The sequence below is a fragment of the Anomaloglossus baeobatrachus genome, chromosome 3 (genome assembly GCF_048569485.1).
Source record: "Anomaloglossus baeobatrachus isolate aAnoBae1 chromosome 3, aAnoBae1.hap1, whole genome shotgun sequence".
NCBI classification, from domain to species: domain Eukaryota; kingdom Metazoa; phylum Chordata; class Amphibia; order Anura; family Aromobatidae; genus Anomaloglossus; species Anomaloglossus baeobatrachus.
This window is the reverse complement of record NC_134355.1, coordinates 32,767,821-32,787,072: the sequence shown is the minus strand read 5'-3', so window position 1 is coordinate 32,787,072 and position 19,252 is coordinate 32,767,821. Positions and strand designations below refer to the sequence as shown.

Here is a 19,252-nt window from a genome sequence, read left to right as displayed (position 1 = left end):
CTGGGAAAGTCGAGAGAGTGAAACATCTCTCAGAGGCTCGAAGGGCGGCTTCTGGAGAGCAAATAGTACCCTGTTCAGATCCCATGGGTCCAACGGCCGTTTGTACAGAGGGACAATGTGACAAACCTCCTGCAGGAACGTGTGTACCTGAGGAAGTGGTGCTAGGCGCTTCTGAAGAATACAGATAGCGCTGAGACTTGTCCTTTAAGGGAGCCGAGTGACAACCTTTTTCCAAACCAGATTGCAGGAAGGAAGGAAAAGTAGGGAATGCAAATGGGCAGGGAGACACTCCCTGAGCAGAGCATTAAGAGAAGAATATCTTCCACATCCTGTGGTAGATCTTGGCAGACGTCGGTTTTCTAGTCTGTCTCATGGTGGCAATGACGTCCTGAGATAATCCTGAAGACGCTAGGATTCAGGACTCAAAGGCCATACCGTCAGGTTCAGGGCCGTAGAATTCAGATGGAAAAAACGGCCCTTGGGACAGTAAGTCTGGCCGGGCTGGTAGTGCCCACGGTTGGCAGACCGTGAGATGCCACAGATCCGGGGACTACGACCTCCTCGGCCAGTCTGTGGCGATGAGGATGGCGCGGCGGCAAACGGACCTGATGTTGCGTAGCCCTCTGGGCAGCAGTGTCAGAGGGGGAAACACATAGGTAGCTGGAACTGCGACCAAACCTGAACTAAGGCGTCTGCCGCCAGAGCTCTTTGATCGTGATACCGCGCCATGAAAATCGGAACCTTGTTGTTGTACCGAGACGCTATTAGGTCGACGTTCAGCATCCCCCAGCGTTGACAGATTTCCCGAAAACCGTCCGGGTGAAGATACCCTTCCCCTGCGTCCATACCCTGGCAACTGAGGAAGTCTGCTTCCCAGTTTTCTGCGCCCGGGATGTGAACTGCGGATATGGTGGATGCTCTGTCTTCCACCCCCATCAGACTCCGCCGGACTTCCTGGGAGGCTTGCCGACTGCGTGTTCCGCCTTGGTGGTAGATGTATGCCACCGCTGTGGAGTTGTCCGACTGAATTCGGATGTGTGTGCTTTCCAGCCACGGCTGGAAGGCTTGCAGGGCAAGATACACTGCCCAGATTTCCAGCACATTGATTTGAAGGATGGACTCCTCTGAAGAGAGTCCTTGACCGTCTGAGAAGGGGGACGTTCCTTCTAGGGACGTCGACTTCCCATCCCATTGGCAAGGAATGCCACATTGGAGTGGACGCAGATGAAACTGCGCGAAAGTGACTGCCTCTGCATGAGGCGTGTTAAGGGGTGTGACTGGCCGTGAAGGAGAGACTGCACCCCCGTCTGTAGTGAACGCTGTTTGTCCAGCGGAAGCTTCACTATCGCTGAGGGAGCGTGACACTCCATGCCCAGATATGTCAGCGATTGGGTCGGCGTCAGATTTAACCTTGAGAAGTTGATGATCCACCCGAAACTCTGGAGAGTCTCCAGCGCTACGCTCAGGCTGTGTTGGCATGCCTCTTGAGAGGGTGCCTTGACAAGTCGACCGTCCAAGGAAGGATCACCGAGTGACCCTGAGAGTGCAGGACTGCTCCCACTGCTGCCCTGAACTTGGTGAAAACCCGTAGGGCTGCCGCCAGACTGAAGGGCAGGGTTACGAACTGAAGATGCTCGTCTTCAATAACGAAACGTAGCAAACGTTGGTGCTCTGGAGCAATCGGCACGTGGAGATAAGCATCCTGATGTCTATTGATGCTAGGAAATCTCCTTGAGACATTGAGGCAATGACGGAGCGGAGGGATGCCATCCGGAACCGCCTGGCCTTCACGTGCTTGTTGAGCAGTTTTAGGTCCCCCACAATCAGATTGGAGGAAAAACCGTGTCTTGTTCCTGAAGAGGAACAGGAATTACCACTCCTTCTGCCTGCAGAAGAGCATCGGCTCGGTGGGTAGGTGGGGAAGTTCTGAAGAATCGAGCCGGAGGCCGAGAACAGAACTCTATCCTGTACACGTGAGACACAATGTCTCTCACCCACCGGTCTGTGACCTGTGGCAGCTAAATGTCGCCAAGGCGAGAGAGTCTGCCCCCAACCGCGGATGCGGAGAGAGAGAGCTTAAAGTCATGAGGAGACCGCCTTGGAAGCGGTTCCTCTGGCTGCCTTCCTTGGGCGTGATTGAGCCCGCCTGGAATCTGAGCCCCTCTGAGCCTTTTGAGCCCTTTTGGACTAGGACAATTTGGACCTGCCCGAGCCTGGGAAGGACCGAAACCTCGACGGTCTCTCTCGGACAGCATTAATAGGGTAAGTCGCAATGCAGACATTGCGAGGATAAGGACGCTACCTGCGGCACAGATTACCTGTGCTCAAGACCAGCTGCGCAAGACCAGCTGACATAGCTTAGAGTGCCCATACGGCTGCGAATGCCGGAGCAACCGACACGCCGATAGCTTCATAGACAGATTTCAACCAGAGGTCCATCTGTCTGTCAATGGCATCTTTAAGTGAAGTCCCATCTCCACTGCAACTATGGATCTAGCCGCAAGCCTGGAGATTGGGGGATCCACCTTTGGACCCTGGGTCCAGCGCCTGACCACGTCAGGGGGAAAGGGATAACATGTATCCTTAATACATTTGGAGAAACGCTTATCTGGTAAGCGTGGTGATTCTGAACTGCTTCTCTGAAGTCAGCGTGGCCAGAAAAGTACTCAATGTACGCTTGAGATACTGAAATGGGATTTCTCCTGCTGGGAAGCTGACTCCTCCACTGAAGGAGCTGGGGGAGAGATATCCAACATGCCATTGCTGGACGCTATAAGATCATTCACCATGGCGTCACCATCCGGTGTATCCGGATTGAGAGCGGTGTCAGGATCAAAGTCCTGATCAGCTACGTCTGCCTCATCATACAGAGAGTCCTCTGCTGTGACCCTGACTAGTGATGAGGCCGAGTGCCGCTCCCAGCGAGCTCGCTTAGGCTGTCTGGGACTGTCGTCCGTGTCAGAGCCTTCACCCTGGAATGCCTGGGACCCCCCCGGAGCACTGATTTTGTTCCAAATGAGGGTGGCCAGGGAGCAATGATCAAGATTGCCCATGGCCTGTCTGGACTGCAAGTCACTATCCCATGACAATCTATCAGCCGAAACTGCAACACCGTCCCTGTCCATGGACAGGGTTCACAGGTGGTTCCTTTGGCCACCTCTAGTAGAGACCCCGGCTGACCAAGTGCTACAGGGGAGCATTGCACACAACGGGGGTCAGTGGAACCTGCCGGTGGAACAGTATCACATGCAGTAAAAGCAGCATAGAAAGCCTGTGTTGCTTTTTTGCTGCTGTAGTCTAGCCATCTAGGAGCATATAGCCAAGAATAGCGACCGTACAGTGCAATGTATAGCATACAAGCATAAAGTACAAATGAGCACTTCAGCACATGCAATATGAGCAGCTTAGAAAGCCTGTGCCTTGGCACCCCTGCTTTTTTGCTGCTGTAGACTAGCCATCTAGGAGAATATCGCCAAGAATAGCGACCGTACAGTGCAATGTATAGCATACAAGCATAAGTACAAATGAACAGTTCAGCACATGCAATACAAGCAGCCTAGAAAAACTGTGCCTTAGCACCTTTGCTGCTGTAGTCTAGCCATTCTAGGAGAATATAGCCAAGAATAGCGACCGTACAGTGCAATGTATAGCATACAAGCATAAGTACAAATGAACACTTCAGCACATGCAATACAAGCAGCATAGAAAGCCTGTGCCTTAGCACCCTTGCTTTTTTGCTGCTGTTGTCTCGCCATCTAAGAGGGCATATAGCCAAAAATAGCGACCTACAGTGCAGTGTAAGCATAAAATACAAATGGACACAATGGTATTTAGTGGGGGTCAGCACTTCAGGTGCTGCTTACCGCCCGCCTATAACGCGGGTGTGTGGTCGCCAGAGTCCTATGACTGGCTGCCCAGAGCTTGTCTCCGTTCTCCAGCTCGGACTGCAGGAATGGCTGCCGGCGTCCTTCTCCAGCTCGTGTGACGAGGGGCGGGCCGTGGGCGTGCCCCAGGCAAGAGCGGGAAACCGGCGTCCCACTGTGTCCAGTGAAGGGGGCTGGAGAATGCAAAGCAGACTCCAGCCCTCGGCGCTGACTTTCTGTACAGCGTCCCGCCTCTCCCCTGACTGGCAGGGCTGGGGGCGGGAACGAAACGAAAACTAGGCCGCAAAGCCGGGGACTCGAGTAATAAGCGCGGCCGTCCTATGTGCACGGCCAGCGCGGAGTCCCCGGCGCACCACAAGTCCCAGCCGCGCCACAGTGTAAAAACACCCAGCAGCGGCCCGGCGCGGCAGTTCCCAATACATAAATTCACACAGCAAAGCTGCCGTGAATAATAGCACGAGCGCTCCGCGCTGTTGTCCCCGGCGCACTAGCACTCCCAGCAATGCTGGTGTGTGTGTGCGCGATGTGTACGGGGACACAGAGTACCTTAATGTAGCAGGGCCCTGTCCCTGACGATACTCAGCTCCATATCCAGCAGGTTCTCTGGGTCTGTGGATAGAGCCCGGTCTCAGTGCCTGGAGACCTGTAAGATCCCACTTCACCCAGAGCCCTGAGGGGGGATGGGGAAGGAAAACAGCATGTGGGCTCCAGCCTCCGTACCCGCAATGGGTACCTCAACCTTAACAAACACCCGACAAAAGTGGGGTGAGAAGGGAGCATGCTGGGGGCCCCATATGGGCCCACTTTTCTTCCATCCGACATAGTCAGCAGCTGCTGCTGACTAAAAACAGTGGAGCTATGCGTGGATGTCTGACCTCCTTCGCACAAAGCTTGAAAACTGAGCAAGCCCGTGATCCCACGGGGGGTGTATAGCCAGAAGGGGAGGGGCCTTACACTTTTTAGTGTAATGCTTTGTGTGGCCTCCGGAGGCAGTAGCTATACATCCAATCGTCTGGGTCTCCCAATGGAGCGCCGAAGAAAGGGGGATTCCGAAGAGAGCGCAGCCAAATCAGAAACTCTCCTGAGAGAAGTTATGGCTACTAGAAAAACAACTTTCTGTGAAAGTCTAAACAAGGGAACCTCCCTGAGAGGCTCAAAGGGGGGTTTCTGTAAGGCCGTGAGGACCAGATTAAGGTCCCAGGGATCCAAGGGCCGCCGGTAAGGAGGAATGATGTGAGATGCGCCCTGCATGAAGGTGCGCACCTGAGCCAGTCGGGCGATACGCCGCTGGAACAATACCAACAGAGCCGACACCTGTCCCTTGAGGGAATTGAGGGACAGTCCTAGCTGTAGACCGGACTGTAGAAAAGACAGGATGGTCGGCAAGGAGAACGGCCAAGGAGCATGGTCGGAAGAGCGACACCAGGACAGGAAAATCCTCCAAGTCCTGTGGTAAATCTTGGCCGAGGAAGACTTCCGAGCCTGAGTCATAGTGGAGATGACCTCAGAGGGAATGACTGAAGTCGTCAGGATCCAGGACTCAAGAGCCACGCCGTCAATCTGAGAGCCGCAGAATTCTGGCGGAAGAACGGACCTTGAGAGAGAAGGTCTGGGCAGTCCGGGAGGTGCCACGGCACCCCTACGGACAGACGGAGCAGGTCTGGGTACCAAGCTCGCCTGGGCCAGTCCGGAGCAATGATTATGACTCGACGGCCCTCCATTCCGATCTTGCGCAGAACCCTGGGCAAGAGAGCTAGAGGGGGAAACACATAGGCCAGACGGAACTGAGACCAATCTTGGACCAGTGCGTCCGCTGCGAAGGCTTGAGGATCGTGGGAGCAAGCCACGTAAACCGGAACCTTGTTGTTGTGCCGGGAAGCCATTAGATCCACTTCCGGAGAGCCCCACTTGCGGCAGATTGATCTGAACACTGACGGATGCAGGGCCCACTCGCCGCTGTCCACGGTTTGACGGCTGAGATAATCGGCCTCCCAGTTTTCCACGCCTGGGATGTGGACTGCAGATATGGTGGACTTTGAGTCCTCCGTCCACTGGAGGATTCGTTGAACCTCCAACATCGCCAGACGGCTGTGAGTCCCGCCCTGGTGATTGATCGACTGAACTCGAATGTGCCTGCCCGCCAACAGGTGGTGAAAGGCTAGGAGAGCTAGAAACACAGCTCTGATCTCCAGCACATTGATCGAGAGGGCTGATTCGGACGGAGTCCAAGTGCCCTGTGCTCGGTGATGGAGAAATACTGCTCCCCAACCGGAGAGGCTGGCATCCGTGGTGAGGATCACCCAGGACGGAATCAGGAAGGAGCGTCCCTGTGACAGAGAGAGGGGCCGAACCCACCACTGAAGGGAGCTCCTGGTCTGTGACGACAGAGCCACCAGCCTGTGCAAGGAAGAGATCCGCTTGTCCCAACAGCGGAGAATGTCCAGCTGCAGGGGACGCAAATGGAACTGGGCAAAGGGAACCGCTTCCATTGACGCCACCATCTGACCTAGCACCTGCATGAGGTGTCTGATGGAATGACGGCGGTGCCTCAGCAGAGAGCGCACCGCCAGACGAAGGGACTGCTGTTTGACTAAGGGCAACTTGACAAGTGCCGGCAGAGTCTCGAATTGCATCCCTAGGTAAAGAAGCACCTGGGTCGGGGTCAGAGTGGACTTGGGCAGGTTGACAAGCCACCCGAACTGAACGAGCGTGGCGAGAGTGAGTGAGACACTCCGCTGGCAGTCTGCACTGGATGAGGCCTTGACTAGAAGGTCGTCCAGGTAAGGAATCACTGCCAACCCCTGGAGGTGCAGAACCGCAACCACTGCTGCCATGACCTTGGTGAATACCCATGAATGTTCCTCTCCGATTGCAAAGCGTAGCCAACGCTGATGTGAAACCGCAATAGGCACATGCAGATAGGCATCGCTGATGTCGATGGATGCCAGAAAATCTCCTTGGGTCATTGAGGCAATGACCGATCTCAGAGATTCCATGCGAAAGTGCCGCACCTGAACATGCTTGTTGAGAAGCTTGAGATCCAGGATGGGCCGGAAGGAACCGTCCTTCTTGGGGACTAGAAAGAGGTTTGAGTAGAAACCGCTGAACCGTTCCCGGGCGGGAACCGGAACAATTACACCGTTGGCCTGCAGGGATGCCACGGCCTGAGAGAAGGCGGCGGCTTTGGAGCAGGGGGGGGTGGACAGAAAAAATCTGTTTGGCGGGCTGGAAGAAAATTCTATCCTGTAGCCGTGGGAGATGATATCTCGCACCCACTGATCGGAGACGTGTTGAAACCACACGTCGCCAAAGTGGGAGAGCCTGCCACCGACCAAGGACGTTGCTGGCGCAGCCAGATAGTCAAGAGGAGGCTGCCTTAGTGGCAGCGGCTCCTCCGGTCTTTTGAAAACGCGGCTTCGCGCGCCAGTTGGGTTTACGATCCTTGGCTGCGGTAGTGGACGAGGTCGAGGGCTTAGAGGATGACCAGTTAGAGGAACGAAAGGAACGAAACCTCGATTGGTTCCTGCCCTGGACAGGTTTCCTGGTTTTAGTTTGTGGCAAGGAAGTACTCTTCCCGCCAGTAGCTTCCTTAATTATTTCATCCAGTTGTTCACCAAACAGCCGGGACCCAGTAAAAGGGAGACTCGCAAGGTACTTCTTAGAGGAAGCGTCTGCTTTCCACTCTCGAAGCCACAAGATCCTGCGGATCGCGAGGGAGTTAGCGGAGGCCACCGCCGTGCGGTGAGAAGCCTCCAGGATGGCTGACATGGCGTAGGATGAAAAAGCCGAAGCTTGAGAAGTTAAGGCATCCATCTCAGGTATAGAGTCCCTGGTAAGGGAATGTATCTCCGCCAGAGAGGCAGAGACTGCCTTAAGCGCCCACACTGCCGCAAAAGACGGGGAGAACGAGGCTCCTGCCGCCTCATATACAGACTTGGCCAGAAGGTCAACCTGGCGGTCAGTGGGATCCTTAAGAGAAGTGCCATCAGCCACAGCTACGACTGTGCGGGCTGAGATTCTGGACACTGGAGGGTCTACCTTTGGAGACTGGGCCCATTCCTTAACCACCTCTGGTGGAAAAGGAAAACGGTCATCAGAACTACGCTTCGGAAAACGTTTGTCAGGACAGGCCCTGGGCTTGGTAACAGCGGTCTGAAAACTGGAGTGGTTAAAAAAACATACTCCTAGCTCTCTTAGGTGAGGTAAACTGGTGTATCTCTACCAGAGAGGCTTGTTCCTCTGACTCTGGTGGGTTGAGGTTCAGCACGGAGTTAATGGACGCAATCAAGTCACTAACATCCGCATCACCCTCAGACAAGTCAATGGGGTACATAGAGGTAGCGTCTGAGCCCACAGTAAACGAATCTTCCTCGCCCTGCACCTCGGCTCGTGAATCAGAGCCGTGGGACGAGGAAGGAGAAGGGTCCCTGCGTCTCCGTTTAGGGGGACGGGGTCCTAGGACATGCTCTGAGAGCTCTGGAGAGCTCGGAGCAGCAGAGGCACCCTGAGAAGAGGGCTGATGCATGGTCAGCAGTGTCCGGGACAGCTGCCCCATGGAGTCGGCAAAAGACTGGGAAATAGCTTTGGAAAAGGATGCTACCCAAGCCGGGGGTTCAGCCACCGGGGCCGGAGCAGCCGGAGGGACCCCTGAGGAGGCTCCAGGCTGAGACACAACCATGTTAGCACAGGCATCACAATGTGGGTATGTGCTTGGCTCTGGCAGAATGAGCTTACATGCAGTGCATATAGCGTACAGCTTAGCAGTCTTCTTGCTCCGGGTGACAGACATGCTGCTGAGGTGGAAGCTCTGCAGTAAGAATACACTCGTATAGAATGTCCTGAGAGTGTATAATAAAGCCCACAACCAGAGGTTGTGGCTTACCAGACCGCTCTCTGTGTGCCCTCCGGATTCCACAGCTCGGACCCCCAGTAAAGCGTCAGCCTTCCTAAAAAGCAGCAGGTTCAGCAGCCAGCGCCGATCAGTGTGATAAACGCTGAGAAAATGGCGCTGGGAGGAGGAGGGGGGGCGGAGATTAGCCCAAGAGCGGGAAACCGGAGGGCTAAGGAGAGATGCAGGGGAGGGAAACATCTCCTCAGAGAGGAGTGTCCTCCCCTCTGCTGGATGGCCGGTGGGCGGCGCCACTCTATTCCCCTGCATGAATGACATGCAGAGGAAGATGAAACCGAAACTAGGCCCAAACAGAAGCCGGGGCCTAGATTTTAACATGCGGCCGACGAGCAGGCATCTTCGGCGCGGTTCTCAGGGGAAACCCCCAGAACCGGCCGGAATTTACAGTAAAGATAAAAAACATACTTTCCCCCTAATAAAAGTACCCGGGACCCCTGAAAAACGTCTCAATACTTAGCTTTTGAGACGCAGGGCCAGTCCCTGAGGGGGGGTTAAACGCTCCTTCCAGCAGGAACCAGACAGGGCTGCGGATGGAGACCGGTCTTCTGCAAGCAGAGGACCGTGACGGCTCCCACTTCAACCGAGAGCCTCTCAGAGGATGTGAAGGAGCGCGGCATGTGAAGGCTCCAGCCTTGTAAAGTCAACCTTAACAGCACCGCCGACACAGTGGGGTGAGAAGGGACATGCCGGGAGTCCAGACTGGACCCGCTTTTCTTCCAAATCTTTAAAATCAAAATAAAAATGAAAAAATCAGAGAATGCATGTGTGTGTGACCTCCTGAACACAAAGCATTGAACTGGTTAGATTGTCATCCAGGGGGTGTATATAGCCCGGAGGGAGGAGCTACACGTTTGAGTGTAGTACTTTGTGTGTCCTCCGGAGGCAGAAGCTATACACCCCATGGTTTGGGTCTCCCATAAGGAACGATGAAGAAAGAGATAATTAATCCAAACATGTGAAGCTCATTGTTCTTTGTGCCTGAAATACTTCTTAATACTTTAGGGGAACCAAACAGAATTCTGGTGGTTTGAGGGGTTGAATAATAAATGACCCTCTGAATAAACTTTTCACAATTTAAAAAAAAAAAGAAATCACATTCTTTTTTGCTGCAGTGCATTTCACACATCCAGGCTGATCTACAGTCCAAATGTCACAATGCCAAGTTAATTCCGAATGTGTAAACCTGCTAAATCTGCAGGGGGTTGAATACTACTTGTAGGCACTGTAGCTGTTGAATCAACATGGACAGTTTGCAGACAGTCGTCTCTCGATTTCCAACAAATGAGTGTTCCCATCGGCTGAGTATTCATTAGTTTCCAATAAGAAGAGCGCTATTGTCGGACAGCCGTTCATCTACCCTTGAAAACAAAAGGATGGGGCGATGAAGTCCCAACTGCCCGATCCTTCTCTCCTGACATCATCTCGGGAGTTAGGAGGATCCCATGCACAACTGGCGAAATTATGGGGTTCAGTCAACTTTCACCTAATGTTTATGAGGGTATTAAACTACTTGCAGACCGCCCATAGATGATGACCATCGTGCAGCTGTTGGAGCGTGGAACAGGTTGTCAGACACAGCTGTGTTCCCCATAGAGAAGGCTGAGATGATTTATCACGGTCTCTGCCTTCTTAATCACTTTACTCACAACACTGAACAATTGCTGTGTATACAGTAATAGAAAGCGCCATCGCCACTTCCTCCTCCAGATCCAGCAGGTATGTGTTTGCTGTGTACAGGGAGTGCACAGGAGATGCTGTGCCCTTACAAATCCCCACAGATATGCTAGAAGGTTGCATTTCCACCGTAACTGGGGCTAATATACCAGCCCCAGTTATAGGGGAAATCTCACCAATATTGCCAAGGATCGTAAAAAAAAAAAAAAGTAGACAACGTAAAAATACAGACATTATACAGAAATCGCATTACGCAATTGTTACCAATTTATATAATAATAATAATAATATTTATTCATTTATACAGCGCCAATTATTCTGCAGCACTTTACATACATCAAACACTGTCCCCATTGGGGCTCACAAACTACATTCCCAATTACTAATTCTTTGGAGTGTGGGAGGAAACCAGAGAACCTGGAGGAAACCCACGCAAACACGGGGAGAACATACAAACTCCTGGCAGTTGTTGTCCTTGGTGGGATTTGAACCCAGGACCCCAGCGTTGCAAAACTGTAGTGCTAACCACTGAGTCACCGTAAAGGTTTATTCCAATTGCAGGAAATACAAGGATATTTTCCTGTTCAAATAACTTTCTAATATACTTTAATTGCAGTGTACAAGATCTCCGCTTGCTGTCGTTCCACAAGTACCGTATTGTTCAAATGGGTGACAATGCATCACGATCATGCGGGGGGGGGGCACACTGCTCGCTGCACTACAGTTATCAGAATCATGTCTAGTGACGAGCGCACCCTCGTGTGCAGCACATGATCAGGATGGAGTCTTATCCTCTGTAGGTAACTGAAATTAGGAAACCTTCTACTGAAATACTGTGAGAAATTTGCTTAAGAGGTGCACTAGAAAATTGTAAAACAAAAAACATCATTTTCTGCAAATATAAGAAGGTGCGAGAACTAACCTCAGTGTAAAAGCGCACGTATCCAGAAGTGAAGCCAATGACGATACACGTCCAGTCCGGCCTCCCAGTAGAACTCCTGTACGGTGGAGATATGGGAGGATCAGTATTCACAGATGTAGAGTAAAGATTGCCATATACTTTACATACTGGTCATCTGACGTTTCATCCAAAACAACCATGAACCCTCCCCTGCCCCTAATCATAAGCAAGCGCACTACACCGAGCGTGTATTGGAGACAGAACTACAAGATGGGGACCAGGATGGAGGACAGTACTACAAGAGCGGGACATTACTACAAGATGGTGACAAGGATGGGGGATATTACTACAAGATGGAGACCAGGATGGGACACAGTACTACAAGATGGGGACCAGGATGAGGGACAGTACTACAAGAGGGGGACATTACTACAAGATGGTGACAAGGATGGGAGACAGTACTACAAGTTGGGGACCAGGATGGAGGGACATTTCAAGATGGGGACACTACTATAAGATGGGGACCAGGATAGGGGATAATACTACAACATGGGGACCAGAATGGCGAATATTACTACAAGATAGGACCAGGATGAGGGACAATACTACAAGAGGGGGACATTACTACAAAATAGTGACAAGGATGGGAGACAGTACTACAAGTTGGGGACCAGGATGGAGGGACATTACAAGATGGGGACACTACTACAAGATGGGGACCAGGATAAGGGATAATACTACAACATGGGGACCAGAATGGGGAATATTACTACAAGATGGGACCAGGATGAGGGACAGTACTACAAGAGGGGGACATTACTACAAGACGGTGACAAGGATGTGAGACAGTACTACAAGTTGGGGACCAAGATAGCGGGACATTACAAGATGGGGACCAGGATAGGGGATAATACTACAACATGGGGACCAGAATGGGGGATATTACTACAAGATGGGACCAGGATGGGGGACAGTATTACAAAAGAATTTTTTTTTAATTTTTTTTTATCATAATATCAAGTCAATTCCCTTTTTACAATTAATAACGAATATGAGCACCTTTGGGGACACTGTTACTAAAATGCATATATATATAGGCTTAAAAGCATTTTTAACAATGGGTTTTATTAAAATATTTTCAATGGCTTGTCTACTACAGGCTTTACATATAACAATGTTAGAAGATCATTGACAAGAGAGATAAGAGTTTCAGATTCAATGGTAACTCAGTCTGCAGCCTGATCTGTACTGTGATTCACAGAGGATGTGGAAGTGGTGAACTTGAAGCTTGAGGATCCCAATCAAAAATGCTGCCATGGGTCTTAAAAAGTATTGGTCCTTTTGTAGGTGCCAAAGAAGGGAATTTTGTTTACTTACCGTAAATTCCTTTTCTTCTAGCTCCAATTGGGAGACCCAGACAGTGGGTGTATAGCTACTGCCCTCTGGAGGCCGCACAAAGAACTACACTTAAAAGTGTAAGGCCCCTCCCCTTCTGGCTATACACCCTCCCGTAGGAGTACAGATTCCTCAGTTTTAGTACCAAAGCAAGAAGGAGGAAAGCCAATAACAGTTTCAAAAACAAATTCAATCCGATAACATGATCGGAGAACTTAAGAAACAACATGAACAACATGTGCACCCGAAAAACGAAACCCTAAGAACAAATAGGGCGGGTGCTGGGTCTCCCAATTGGAGCTAGAAGAAAAGGAATTTACGGTAAGTAAACAAAATTCCCTTCTTCTTTTTCGCTCCTAATTGGGAGACCCAGACAGTGGGACGTCCAAAAGCAGTCCCTGGGTGGGTAAAAAGATACCACATGAACGGGCTGTCAGACAGCCTCTTCCTACAGGTGGGCCACCGCCGCCTGAAGGACCTGTCTACCTAGGCTGGCATCTGCCGAAGCGTAGGTATGCACTTGATAGTGTTTGGTAAACGTGTGCAGACTCGACCAGGTAGCCGCCTGGCACACTTGCTGAGCCGTAGCCTGATGCCGCAATGCCCAGGACGCACCCACGGCTCTGGTAGAATGGGCCTTCAGTCCAGATGGAATCGGAAGCCCAGCAGAACGGTATGTGTGAAGAATTGGTTCCTTGATCCACCGCGCCAGGGTGGATTTGGAAGCTTGCGATCCCTTATGCTGACCAGCGACTAGGACAAAGAGCGCATCAGAACGGCGTAGAGCCGCCGTGCGAGAAATGTAAATCCTGAGTGCTCTCACCAGGTCCAACAGATGTAAACCCTTTTCAAATTGGTGAACTGGATGCGGACACAAAGATGGTAAAGTGATATCCTGATTGAGATGAAAGGAAGAAACCACCTTGGGAGAAAACTCTGGAATTGGACGCAGTACTACCTTGTCTTGGTGAAACACCAGGAAGGGAGATTTGCAAGATAACGCCGCTAGCTCGGACACTCTTCGAAGAGACGTGACCGCCACAAGAAAAACTACCTTTTGTGAAAGCCGAGAAAGGGGAACCTCTTTCAAAGGCTCGAAAGGCGGCTTCTGGAGAGCAATGAGAACCTTGTTCAGATCCCAGGGTTCCAATGGCCGTCTGTAAGGAGGAACGATATGACAAACTCCTTGGAGAAAAGTGCGTACTTTAGAAAGCTGTGCCAAGCGCTTCTGAAAGAATACGGATAGCGCGGAGACTTGACCCTTAAGAGAGCTAAGCGACAAGCCTTTTTCCAACCCAGACTGCAGGAAGGAAAGAAAAGTTGGCAATGCAAATGGCCAGGGAGAAAACCCTTGAGCCACGCACCACGCTAAGAATATCTTCCACGTTCTGTGATAGATCTTAGCTGAGGATGGTTTTCTAGCCTGTCTCATTGTGGCAACAACTTCATGAGATAAACCTGAGGCCGCTAGGATCCAGGACTCAATGGCCACACAGTCAGGTTCAGGGCCGCAGAATTCAGATGGAAAAACGGCCCTTGAGACAGCAAATCTGGACGGTCTGGTAGTGTCCACGGTTGGCCTACCGTGAGATGCCACAGATCCGGGTACCACGACCTTCTTGGCCAATCTGGAGCGACGAGTATGGCTCGATGGCAGTCGGACCTGATTTTCCGGAGAACTCTGGGTAACAATGCTAGAGGTGGGAACACATAGGGGAGTCGGAATTGCGACCAATCCTGAACCAAGGCGTCTGCCGCCAGTGCTCGGTGATCGTGAGACCGTGCCATGAAAACTGGGACCTTGTTGTTGTGTCGTGACGCCATCAGATCGACGTCCGGCGTCCCCCAGCGGCAACAGATCTGCTGAAACACGTCCGGGTGAAGAGACCATTCTCCTGCGTCCATGCCCTGGCGACTGAGAAAGTCTGCTTCCCAGTTTTCCACGCCTGGGATGTGAACTGCGGATATGGTGGACGCTCTGCTTTCCACCCACGTCAAAATCCGTTGGACTTCTTGAAAGGCTTGGCGACTGCGTGTTCCCCCTTGGTGGTTGATGTACGCCACCGCCGTGGAATTGTCCGACTGAATCCGAATCTGTTTGCCTTCCAGCCATTGTTGGAAGGCTCGCAGGGCAAGATAGATTGCTCTGATTTCCAGAACATTGATCTGCAGGGTGGACTCTTCCAGAGTCCACATCCCCTGAGCCCTGTGGTGGAGATACACCGCTCCCCACCCTGATAGGCTCGCATCCGTCGTGACCACTGCCCAGGACGGGGGAAGGAACGACTTTCCCTGTGACAATGAGGCGGGGAGAAGCCACCAACGCAGAGAGTCCTTGGCAGTCTGAGAGAGGGAGACAGTCCTGTCGAGGGACGTCGATTTCCCGTCCCATTGGCGTAGAATGTCCCATTGTAGAGGGCGCAGATGAAACTGCGCGAACGGGACTGCCTCCATTGCTGCTACCATCTTTCCTAGGAAATGCATGAGGCGCCTCAGTGAGTGCGACTGGCTCTGAAGGAGAGATTGCACTCCAGTCCGCAGCGAGCACTGCTTGTCCAGTGGAAGCTTCACTATCGCTGAGAGAGTATGAAACTCCATGCCAAGATAAGTCAGAGATTGGGTCGGGGTTAGATGAGACTTTGGAAAGTTGATAATCCACCCGAAACTCTGGAGAGTGTCTAGTGCCACTTTCAGACTGTGTTGGCATGCCTCTTGAGAGGGTGCCTTTATAAGCAGGTCGTCTAGATACGGGATGACCGAGTGACCCTGCGAGTGCAGAACAGCTACTACTGCTGCCATGACCTTGGTGAAGACCCGGGGGGCTGTTGCCAGACCGAAAGGTAACGCTACGAACTGCAGGTGTTCGTCGTGTATGACGAAGCGTAGGAAACGCTGATGCTCTGGTGCGATCGGCACGTGGAGATACGCATCTTTGATATCTATTGATGCTAGAAAATCTCCTTGAGACATTGAGGCTATGACGGAGCGTAGGGATTCCATCCGGAACCTCCTGACTTTTACGTGTCTGTTGAGCAACTTTAGATCCAGGACGGGCCGATACGATCCGTCCTTTTTTGGGACCACAAACAGATTGGAGTAAAAACCGTGACCTTGTTCCTGAAGAGGGACAGAGGTCACCACTCCTTCCGCTTTTAGAGCGGCCACCGCCTGCAACAGAGCATCGGCTCGGTCTGGTGGGGGAGAAGTTCTGAAGAAACGAGTTGGCGGACGAGAACTGAACTCTATCCTGTACCCGTGAGACAGAATATCCCTCACCCAACGGTCTTTGACGTGTGACAGCCAGATGTCGCCAAAGTGGGAAAGCCTCCCACCGACCGCGGGTGTGGGAATCGGAGACCTCAAGTCAGGAGGACGCCGTTTTGGCAACGGTTCCTCCGGCTGCCCTTTTTGGGCGTGACTGAGACCTCCAAGAATCTGAGCGTCTCTGGTCCTTTTGAGTCTTTTTTGACGATGCGAATTGGGACCTGCCCGGTCCTCGAAAGGACCGATAACCAGACTGACCCTTCCTCTGTTGGGGTCTGTTTTGTCTGTGTTGCGGTAAGGATGAGTCCTTACCCTTGGAGTGTTTGATGATTTCATCCAAACGCTCTCCAAACAATCGGTCACGAGAAAAAGGCAAATTGGTTAAGCACTTCTTGGAATGAGAATCTGCTTTCCAATGTCTCAACCACAGGGCCCTACGCAAAACAACGGAGTTGGCTGACGCCACTGCCGTGCGGCTTGTAGCGTCAAGAACAGCATTAATCGCGTACGACGCGAATGCCGCCATTTGCGAGGTCAATGGTGCTACCTGCGGGGCAAATGCACGTGTGACGGAGTCAACTCGCGCAAGCCCGGCTGAGATAGCTTGGAGTGCCCATACGGCTGCAAAAGAAGGCGCTAATGACGCCCCAATCGCTTCATAGATGGATTTCAGCCAGAGCTCCATCTGCCTGTCAGTGGCATCTTTAAGTGCCGCTCCATCTTCAACTGCAACCAAGGATCTAGCTGCAAGCCTGGAAATTGGAGGATCCACTTTTGGACACTGGGTCCAACCTTTGACCACCTCAGGGGGAAAAGGATAGCGTGTATCTTTAAGCCGTTTAGGAAAACGCCTTTCAGGATAAGCGTGGGGTTTCTGGATTGCGTCTCTAAAGTCAGCGTGGTCCAGAAAAGTGCTTAAAGTACGCTTAGGGTATCTGAAATGGATTCTCTCGTGCTGCGAAGCTGACTCCTCCACAAGAGGAGCTGGTGGGGAAATATTTAACATCTTATTGATGTTAAATATAAGATCATTAACTATGGCGTCACCATCTGGTGTATCTAGATTGAGAGCGGTTCCAGGATCAGAATCCTGATCAGTTACGTCCGCCTCATCACCCATAGATTCATCTCGCTGGGATCCTGACCATTGGGATGAATGTGAAGGCCCGTCATAGCGAGCCCGCTTAGGCTGCCCGGGGCCATCGTCCGAGTCAGAGTCTTCACCCTGAGGTGTATATGCCCGCCCCGGAGCTTGGAGCTGAGGGGGACCAGGGGGCAATGATTGCACAGTGTCCGTGGCCTGAAGTACAGGCCTAGCTCGCAATGTGTCAAGAATTTGTGACATAGTGAGAGACATTCTGTCAGCAAAAGCTGCAAACTCAGTGCCTGTCACCTGGACAGCATTCACAGGTGGTACACCCTGGGTCACGTCCAGCAGAGGCCCCGGCTGTGCAAGCGCCGCAGGGGCCGAGCACTGCACACAATGGGGGTCTGTGGAGCCTGCCGGTAGAAAAGTCCCACATGCGGTGCAGGAAGCATATAATGTCTGTGCTTTGGCACCCTTGCGTTTTGCGGACGACATGCTGCTGGCTCTCTGAATGTGAGAGAGTCTATAGCCAAAGGGCGACCAGCGCTATGTAATACCAAGTATTTGTAGCAACAAAATACTAAGAATACTACTGGCACAAGAGGGGTGAGCCCTGAGGGCTGCTTACCGCCCGCTGAATAGCGGGTAAGAGGCTGCAGAAATCCTTGTCTGGGTCTCCCCGGCTCCCCTCTGCAGCTCAGCGTGTCAGCAGGAATGGCTGCCGGCGTCTGTGGAGAGGGGCGGTCCGTGGGAGTTCCCAAACAAAAGTGCGGGAAACAGTGTCCCCTCTGTGCCGATTGTGAGGGCTGGAGTATGTAAAAACGACTCCAGCCCTCAGCGCTGATGCACTGGCCAGCGTCCCGCCCCTCTCCTGACTGGCAGGTCTGGGGGCGGGAACGAACGGGAGCAGGCCGCAAAAGCCGGGGACTCGAGTTATCAGCGCGGCCGCCGTAAAAGCGCGGGCCGCGCTGAAGTCCCCGGCGCACCACAAGTGCCAGCCGCGCCGCAGTCCCAGCGGCCGGCATGACCGATCTCTAGATGTGGCCAGCGTCCCGCCCCTCTCCTGACTGGCAGGTCCGGGGGCGGGAACGAACGGAAGTAGGCCGCAAAAGCCGGGGACTCGAGTTATCAGCGCGGCCGCCGTAAAAGCGCGGGCCGCGCTGAAGTCCCCGGCGCACCACAAGTGCCAGCCGCGCCGCAGTCCCAGCGGCCGGCGCGACCGATTCCTGGAAGTGTGCCTGCTTCAGCTAAGCTGAATGAGGCCATGGCACAAGCGCCGTAGCGCTGATGTCCCCCGGCGCACTACAACACCCAGCATGCTGCGGTGTGAGCGCCTGCACGGGGACACAGAGTACCTTGAGGATGCAGGGCCATGTCCCTGATGTACTCCGCTCCATCCAGCATCTTGTCCAGGGGCTGTAGATGGAGCCCGGTCTCAGTGCCTGGAGACCAGTAAATCCCACTTCACCCAGAGCCCTGTAAAAAGGGATGGGGAAGGAATCAGCATGTGGGCTCCTGCCGCCGTACCCGCAATGGGTACCTCAACCTTACAAACACCTCCGACATACAGTGGGGTGAGAAGGGAGCATGCTGGGGACACTATATGTGTCCTCTTTTCTTCCATCCGACATAGTCAGCAGCTGCTGCTGACTAAAAACAATGGAGCTATGCGTGCGTGTCTGACCTCCTTGCGCACAAAGCTAAAACTGAGGAATCTGTACTCCTACGGGAGGGTGTATAGCCAGAAGGGGAGGGGCCTTACACTTTTAAGTGTAGTTCTTTGTGCGGCCTCCAGAGGGCAGTAGCTATACACCCACTGTCTGGGTCTCCCAATTAGGAGCGAAAAAGAAAGGACCATCTAGGCCATTAGGTACCAGTACCACTAGGTACCAGTCAGTGTATTTGTAACCCCTGCACCCACAATAATTTACGCCTTTGAGTCCTACAGAGATCTCTCCCATGATCTGTTTGTACCAAGGACTATGACAAGAACAAGGGGGCATTCTCTTCGATTGGAGGAAAGAAAATTCCTACATCAGCATAGAAGAAGGTTCTTCACGGTAAGAGCAGTGAGGCTCTGGAACTCTCTTCCTGGACTTAGAGTCTCCCTTCAACCTTAAAAACTAGGAAACTATGAG

At 52.5% G+C, this 19,252-nt stretch overlaps 1 protein-coding gene across 2 annotated transcripts in view; it reads right to left on the bottom strand.

The window, feature by feature from the left end:
• RAB3GAP2 (RAB3 GTPase activating non-catalytic protein subunit 2) overlaps nt 1–19,252 on the bottom strand; it is a 172,326-nt gene that overhangs the window by 113,848 nt on the left and 39,226 nt on the right. For both annotated transcript variants that reach the window (XM_075339111.1, XM_075339112.1), the window contains exon 6: nt 11,390–11,465. In XM_075339111.1, the coding sequence (XP_075195226.1) occupies nt 11,390–11,465 (76 nt within the window). The remainder of the gene's footprint in view (nt 1–11,389; nt 11,466–19,252) is intronic.